The sequence below is a fragment of the Myotis brandtii genome, unplaced genomic scaffold, assembly GCF_000412655.1.
Source record: "Myotis brandtii unplaced genomic scaffold, ASM41265v1 scaffold260, whole genome shotgun sequence".
Classification (NCBI taxonomy): Eukaryota; Metazoa; Chordata; class Mammalia; order Chiroptera; family Vespertilionidae; genus Myotis; species Myotis brandtii.
This window is the reverse complement of record NW_005359881.1, coordinates 728,656-737,305: the sequence shown is the minus strand read 5'-3', so window position 1 is coordinate 737,305 and position 8,650 is coordinate 728,656. Positions and strand designations below refer to the sequence as shown.

Below are 8,650 nucleotides of genomic sequence, written 5' to 3'. Positions count from 1 at the left end.
CGGGTGCAGTCTCAGTGTGCGCCATGCTGGGAGTTGGGAGCTTTATGTGACAGTCAGAATCCCGGGGAAAGCACATTTCAGGTGTTGCTAATGGAGAGAGAGCTTGGCCAAGAGCAGACTGATTTAAAACCGACGTTAGGCTGTTCTCTGATAAACTTGCAGGACTGCCTGGGAGGCAGAGAAAATTCGCTTTCTTTCTGGTGAAACTAGAAATGTGTGCGTGCGCATGTGTGTATGTGTGTGAGTGTGTGTATGTGTGTGTATGAGAGTGTGCGTGTGTGTATGAGTGTGTATATGTGTGTATGTGTGTGAGTGTGCATGTGTGTGAGTGCGTGTGTGTGTATGTGCATGTGTATGAGTGTGTATATGTGTGTATGTGTGAGAGTACGTGTATGTGTGTGAGTGTGCATATGTGTGTATGTGTGTAAGTGTGCGTGCATGTTAGTGTGAGTGTGTGTGTTCTTTCATTCACAGGTGTGGAATATAAAGGAAGGTTTCTAAGAGGTTGTGAATGTCTGATAATAGGAGGGTGGATAAATAAGATCGAGGCCATTGATATGGAGAAGAACTACAGGGAGATTAGGAGGCGTGACCTAGCGCTGTGCGTCTCAATGTGTGCAGCTCTCACACATCCTGTGGAGTGAGAAGAGAAGCTGCAGAGTGGGCACTGATGTAAATTTAAAGCCCCCACGAGGGAGGATTCTGGAAAGATGATGGTTGGGGCAGCAGATTTGGAATTTCTTTGAATCTCGAACAATTTCTCTCTCTCTCTCTCTCTGACATAAAACAACTCAAACCAAGATTGGTGATATTCAGGGCACCATCTTGGCTCCTTCTGACTCATAATAGGAAATTTGTGCGTGCATGTTAGTGTGAGTGTGTGTGTTCTTTCATTCACAGGTGTGGAATATAAAGGAAGGTTTCTAAGAGGTTGTGAATGTCTGATAATAGGAGGGTGGATAAATAAGATCGAGGCCATTGATATGGAGAAGAACTACAGGGAGATTAGGAGGCGTGACCTAGCGCTGTGCGTCTCAGTGTGTGCAGCTCTCACACATCCTGTGGAGAAGAGAAGCTGCAGAGTGGGCACTGATGTAAATTTAAAGCCCCCACGAGGGAGGATTCTGGAAAGATGATGGTTGGGGCAGCAGATTTGGAATTTCTTTGAATCTCGAACAATTTCTCTCTCTCTCTCTCTCTGACATAAAACAACTCAAACCAAGATTGGTGATATTCAGGGCACCATCTTGGCTCCTTCTGACTCATAATAGGAAATTTCAGAGGCTGTTGCGGAGAGAGAGAGAGAGAGAGAGAGAGAGAGAGAGAGAGAGAGAGAGAAATTTGATAGGAAAACCAAAAACCACAGACAATAGTTACAATAAAACTAGGTATCTCCCAGTACCCTGACATACAATTAGACAAGGTAAAACCATCCAGAGCCACATGCCCTGTGGGTTATGAACGTCTATGTGGGAGAAAGTAGAGGGAAACAATGGGATGTCAGATGAACCCAAGAACAGGAGAATCCCCGAATAACCCAGAGGTGTGGGCTGGGAGGCGCGGTGGGCAGATTTGGAATTTCTTTGAATCTCGAACAATTTCTCTCTCTCTCTCTCTCTGACATAAAACAACTCAAACCAAGATTGGTGATATTCAGGGCACCATCTTGGCTCCTTCTGACTCATAATAGGAAATTTCAGAGGCTGTTGCGGTACGATGAGAGAGAGAGAGAGAAACTGGATAGGAAAACCAAAAACCATAGACAATAGTTACAACAAAACTAGGTATCTCCAAGTACCCTGACATACAATTAGACAAGGTAAAGCCATACAGAGCCACATGCCTGGGAGATTAGGAGGCGTGACCTAGCGCTGTGCGTCTCAATGTGTGCAGCTCTCACACATCCTGTGGAGTGAGAAGAGAAGCTGCAGAGTGGGCACTGATGTAAATTTAAAGCCCCCACGAGGGAGGATTCTGGAAAGATGATGGTTGGGGCAGCAGATCTGGAATTTCTTTGAATCTCGAACAATTTCTCTCTCTCTGACATAAAACAACTCAAACCAAGATTGGTGATATTCAGGGCACCATCTTGTCTCCTTCTGACTCATAATAGGAAATTTCAGAGGCTGTTGCGGTACGATGAGAGAGAGAGAGAGAGAGAGAGAGAGAGAGAGAGCCCCCCCCCCCCACACACACACACACACACACACACACACACACACACACACACACACACACACACACAGAAACAGGAACAGCAGAAGCAAGAGTTCTGTGCATTTAGAAAAGCTACCCCAAACCACTTCTTTTTCTAAGAGTTTTGGAAAACTAATTTCATATAAAAATGAGCAACAGAAATGTATCTAGGTCAACACCCATACAAAGTTATTATAAGAAAAAAAAAGAATAAGGAACAGAACCAAATCCCCACAGATAGCAAGAGCATGCCAGAAAGTCATTCCAAAAAGGGATTAAAACATAATATTCCAAAATGAGCTAAGAAGCATTAATAAAATGATATAGACGTGAAAGAACAACAGAAATGAGAATTAGAAAAACTCAGACATGGAAAAAAGAATTCAGGGAAGAGTACAAGATTATAAAATAAATGAAGTCTGAACTAGAATGAACAGAAGAAGGGAAGGCAATGCTGATGTCTTAGGAGAAATGGAAAGGTGAAAGGGAGGAAAAATGTGATATAAAATAAATGAAGAGATAAAAAGTATTCAAGAGATAGGCAGAATATCGAAGGTAGGCAAAGAAGATTCAAAATAGGAATAATAGGAATCCTTGAAGAAAAAAAAACAAAACAAAATAAGGCAACTGAACAAATACTCACAACTTTCCTGAGATTGTAAGAAATGTATTTGAAACCCCCGATTGAGAGAGCACACTGCGTGCCTCAAAACATCAATGCACAACAACTAACACCAAGACATATTCTGGTCAGAAGGCTAGATTTTATAGAAGAAAGAAAAATGATCCTTTGAACTTCTAGGCAAAAATAGACTTATAAGAAAGAGAAAATTAGATGATCATTATGCCTTTTAATAACATATTTAAGATACTTAGGGAAAAAAATTGTGTGCCAAGGATTTTTATTTTCAGAAAAACATTGACTTTCGAGTATAAAGGGCACAGACAGCTTGTTATCAAACATGCAAGAGATTCAAGGAATATTTCCCATGAGCCCTTCCTGAGGCATGAGCTCGAGGCAACAACTCAACTAGACAGACATCCTCAGAAGGGCTGATGGTGACCATCCATCACAGAGCGGCTGATGAAACTAATAAGAAATGAGGGTGAAAGGGAATGGGTATTGGATGGAATGGCTATATGCTCAGATAACATAGTGTGATGATTAAATAAGAAATGGGAAAAGCATAGGCAGAAAACAATTTTAACTGCTCTCAATGATTATAAAACATATTAATGGTAGTCGTATGAGGATTGATATTCTGAGGCTGTTCTGTGTGCAATGAGGGATAGGTAAGTGAATAATTATGGACTATTTTAATTCTATCAATCCCTTTGACCTTGAGAATTAGGACTCAGAATGCGGGAAGAAGCAGGTTACAGCTATGTAGAGCACAGATTAAGAAAAATTTTCTGTAGTCCTGAATTTGAATTCCAAGTGTCAGTATGAACGCAACAGAAATATGTAAATTATTTTAAAATTACATATTTTATCTATGTATATTTCTATCAGTGTCTACCGAAGAGAAGAATGATTAACTCAATAGCAATGAGCATTTCTAGGCCCCAGATTGTGGTCTTAAAATATTGTTTTCCACCTAAAGAAACCAGGGCTTCTAAGGGAAATGACTAATGTCAAGCCTGCGGCTGGCAATGTACAGGGCAGGGCTGGGACACCTGTCATACCAGCTAGTGAGGTGACCTAGGCCCACGTCACAGGCCTCAGGAGCCAACTAAAGAGGGTCCCATTGGTCAAAGTTGGGACAATTTGGGCTTCAAAAGGATAATAAGTGAAAGAGACTCAAACTCATCAGATATGTATAAATTCATGAGTTTATAATGACATTTTAAAGAAAGCCAATTGACTACTTTGGGATGATACTAGAAAGGCAGCGAATTGTTTGAAAACTGGCAAATAAAGCAAAAGAATTAAGTATTTATCCTCCTTCCCTGGTATGAATGGTATCATTAGGGACTCTGGGCAACATGCCTTTAAAATATTTCTGAAGAGGAGGGGAATTGTCTCTAATAGACTTCAGTTACTAAATGACATGTATAAATGAGAGATTAAAATAGCACCATTTTGCAACCCCCTGTGAACTAAAAGGTCTGGTCATTGAGCGTCAACAGCTGCTAACATCACAAAAAGAGAAAAGAGAAAACCACTTCTGCTGGCCTCCTGATGAAAGAAAACACACTTATAGTCTCGCCCAAGAAATCACACTGGAGTCTGATCAAGTCTCTGGACACAGCTGCCAATTTTCAGGAAATACAGAGCACAGAGGAACGCACTCAATTATACTGCAGGGGTGCCATCAGCAAAATCCAGACTATGGGAAACTCTTCAAGGCATATTCCAGCTAAATTATAAGGAAAAGGGAGGGATGAGAAGGAAGCTAGTAGATTAAAATAGACTTGAAAGACACATCAAAAATTTTAAAACTGGTCAAGATGATGGTATCTGGGAATGCCCACTTGGGTGATAACACGATAAAGCAATGCAAGAAAATGATTACAGTAAAATTCAGGACATCATTCTTTTAGGGAGAAGGAGGGATTTATGATGGCATGGGGTATGTGGATGGGGATTCCAGAGTGGCTACCTATCTGTTCCTTCTTGACCTCAGCTATGTGTACAAGTATACATTTATTTTGTGTAATTTTCTACATTTGGTTTACCAAGAAAAAGTTAAAAAAGTCACCCATAGAACAATACTATTCATTGGGTATAGATTCATACAAAAGAATGTGAAAGCATACGGCTTGACAAAAACAAGACCCGTTAAGTTCATGTGTGTGGCTCCCTCCAGAGAGGTAGGCAGATGGAACTGGTGGCTGGGGAGACCAAAGGGTGTTTCAAGGTTATCCTAATTCAACAAAAGAAAGACCTGATGTATGTCAACATCTTAGCAATGGCCAATCTGAGACATGGTTAACACGTGTGTTGGTATAGTATCCTCTACCAGTCTTTAGTTTTGAATTTTAAAAGTTGAGCTTGTGAATGCATATTGTGACTGCATGCAAGAGATTCTCTGAAAACACTTTGGTGCGATTGGCACCGCATGCTGCATAAATCAAGGATACAATCACCTTCAGTCCAACTACTTTTACTTAGGAAAAATAATGTAGGCACCCCTGATGAATTAGTTCCTTAACATTAAATGAATGAAAACTTGACTGTCAAGGAAGTTTATACATTGTGACTGTTCACCTAACAGTATCTTTAAGAGATAAAAGAATATTTTCTTTCTGCTGAGATTGAAAAACAAATATGTGACTTGATTAAACCACCAATCAGCTCCTTCTTTTGCAGGATGCGTAAGGGATTTTATTGAGATCCAGTTCAAATGGATGGAATGCTCCCAGGTTACTTTTTCCTTTGGGGCTTTGAGATCAGTTGTCTTCTCAGCCTAATGCTTCATGTTAGGTCTGCGCATGCATCTGGGTATGTGTATGTGGTCAAATTAACAAACATTACTGAGAACTGTTCATTATTTTGAACATGACTGACCACCATTATTCTGCCACGATGGGAAAAGAATGTCAGAGGATAAAACTTCCTGGAGTGATTTTCTTGTGTTTGTTTTCATTTCTATGAGCCCCATAAGAATATCAATAGACAGAAATAACACAATCAGCTTCTTCTCCGCAGGCATGTGTAGGGTGTAAACTCATTAATGATAGCCCATGATGACCCATGATGAACCATGATGACCCACGAGTGAGAAAAAAGAGGGGGCCCTCAGCCGCAGGCCCCTTTCCATAGTTACCCGGCAGGTAGCTGCACAGTCTCTCCATGGAGGCCTGGACCGTGGAGTTGTGGACTTGAGCCAGCTGTTTGATCACAGACACCACCAGCACACAGCCTGTAGGAGAGAAGACCATGTCAGCAGGGCCGCACAGAGCCTGTGCCGGGGAGTCCAGGGAAGGAAGGGCGAATGTGTGTGTCCTCAAGAACACCAGCTCTTTCCAGAGCAGAGAACTCCTGTTTGCCATTCACCTTCGACAACCTACCAGGGGCAGAATTCACTGTGACTTGCAGTGAAACGTGATGTGTGGTAAGAAGATGGTGGGTTTGGGGTTAGACAGACTGGTTGTCAGCCAGCTTTGCCGCTTGTAAGCTACATGACCTTGGGGGAGCCAATGAATCTTGCTTTTTTTCTGTTTCTTTTGATCACATGGGAGGAAGGTGTCATTTAAAGGAGATTGTGCCAGGGTTGAGTCTTGCACCTAAATCTTGGACTTACCCTCCAGCCTATCTAAGCTTTGGTTTCCTCACTGCAAAGTAGATCATAACACGTTCCCCATGGGGCTGCCATGAAGATTAAATGAGATGACTGTGGGGGAGCACAGGAGACTTGGTTGGAAAGTTTGTAAGGAGGAAAATTCCGAAAAAAAAGGGTTGGGCTGAAGGCGGCCCGCCCTGGTTATCGGAATTCTGACTTAGGGGAGTTTGGCCGAAGGTGGCTGCCCCTAACTGTTCCTTGGCCTTTCCAAACAAGTCTGTGCACGTGCAGACCCTTGGGCGTTTACTGGAATCTTTATGACCGAGGCTGTCGGATTCCTTTAGCCAGGCAGTCCCTTAGCCCTCTCTCTTTCACAGCAAACATGTCAGAGTAATCATTCATCCGTTTCTCAGGGTCTGCTGGTCAGCCCCGGCAGATAACAGTGCAACAGAACGTACCTTTAAAATCATAATGCTATTGTAAAATATTATTTCACCTCACAGCTACAAGCACACGGCTTGAAGGCATGTGCTCATATAATGTGTCCAGAAGGAACCTTGGATTAAGATACTATAGAAATCTGAGAGTATCATGGTAAGTGAAATAAGCCAGTCAGAGAAAGACAAGTATCACATGATCTCACTCATATGTGGAACCTAATGAACAAAATAGATCCAGAGACATAGAAACATGGAACAGACAGACGACTCTCAGAGGGAAGGCAAGGGAAGATAGGAAGAGATCAACCAAAGAACTTGTGTGCATATATGCATAACCCATGGACATAGACAATAGTGTGGTGAAGGCCTGGGGTGGGGGGCAGGGGTGGGCTGGAAGAGGTCAATGGGGGCTAAAAGGGGACATATGTAATACTTTCAACAGCAAAGATTAAAAAAAAGACAGAAATATATGCCTTTGACTACCTTGATGTAGGATAAATGTAAAGTCCCAGAATTGCAAGACTGAAACTCCTAGAAGGTTCCTTGCTCTTCTGAACTGCTGGGGAGGGGCCTAGGGAAGAGGTTGGAGGGTCCAAGGTCAGTAGGTCTGTGCGAGGAGACTGCTAGGCCTCCCTGAGATGGGAGGGATGGCCCTTACTAGCAGAGCTGTTTCCAAGGAGGCAAAAGAAAGCTTCCTTCCACCCGAGATGGAGTTCCAGCCTGGCTCAGCAGCGAGCTCACCGCTACCCTCTGCTCCAGGAGCTGGGCCCACATTCACCTGCAAGGCGTCAGTAGAGCCCAGTTTCCACAGGCTCTTGCAGGAAGGTGGCGGGGAACAGGCATGAAGAGCACCATTGGGCAATGCTCTACAGAAAGAAGTGAGACCTGTAAGATGAGGGCTTGCCAGCAGAGACACCGCAGCACCGGACGCGGCGCTGGCATCCATTGCTCTGTGCCTTCAGGTGAAGCTGGGCAGAGCTGGGCATAGCAGATCCAAGCTAGTGCGATCTTGAGAGCCACGGCCTCACTCCTCGGAGAGCAACTCCTTGCAGGGGCCTTTCTCCACGCCAACTATCAAGGTCAAGTAGATGTGCTTTAATCTAGTCCATGCACCGAGGGCTTTATCACCTTGCAATGAACTTCGTAGCTGATACTTATTAGCCCTTTATGGTTGAGAAGCACTTTCATATATATTTTCTTTTATTTTAAAAATAAATTTTTAAAAAGGTAGATGCAATGCAATCTCATTTTAGAAAATTTAAAAAATATATAGAACAGCATAAAAAAGATGACCGTCACTCAAATCACCCAGAGAGAAACCAATTTCACTTTTATTTTAAATACATAAAATATGTTTAATTCATGTTCATATTGTCACCACGTATAATACGCTTTTACAGCCTGACCTGTCTCTGCCCTGCCTGTTAAGTTGGGTGGAACTAAATGAATTTTAACAGCAGTTGAAAATCAATTACAAATAATTATGTTGCAATGTGATAAGAGCTGGCAGTGGGGTACAGCTGAAAAAGGGGGAGGCTTTGAAATAAGAAAAACGAACTGGGGTTCCAATCCTGGCTCTGTCACTTACAAATGGAGCGACTGTGAATTCATGTGTAAGAGCTGAGTTAGGCCGTACCCTCCGTGATGGGGGATGGGCTCTTCCTCTCGCTCCGAGTGCCTGACAGAGGGCCTGCTTTGCAGCCGGGGGACTAGAGATGTTTGCTGACTTGAGGTGGGCTAACGGGAGATGCGGCCACCTGAGCGACATTGCCCTTGGCGGTTGCTGGG

General features: G+C 43.0%; 1 protein-coding gene across 1 annotated transcript in view; it reads right to left on the bottom strand.

Moving 5' to 3' along the window:
- Positions 1–8,650, bottom strand: part of AOAH (acyloxyacyl hydrolase (neutrophil)) — a 109,748-nt gene that overhangs the window by 88,013 nt on the left and 13,085 nt on the right. The window contains exon 2 of the mRNA XM_014541081.1: positions 5,967–6,062. Within this exon, the coding sequence (XP_014396567.1) occupies positions 5,967–6,062 (96 nt within the window). The remainder of the gene's footprint in view (positions 1–5,966; positions 6,063–8,650) is intronic.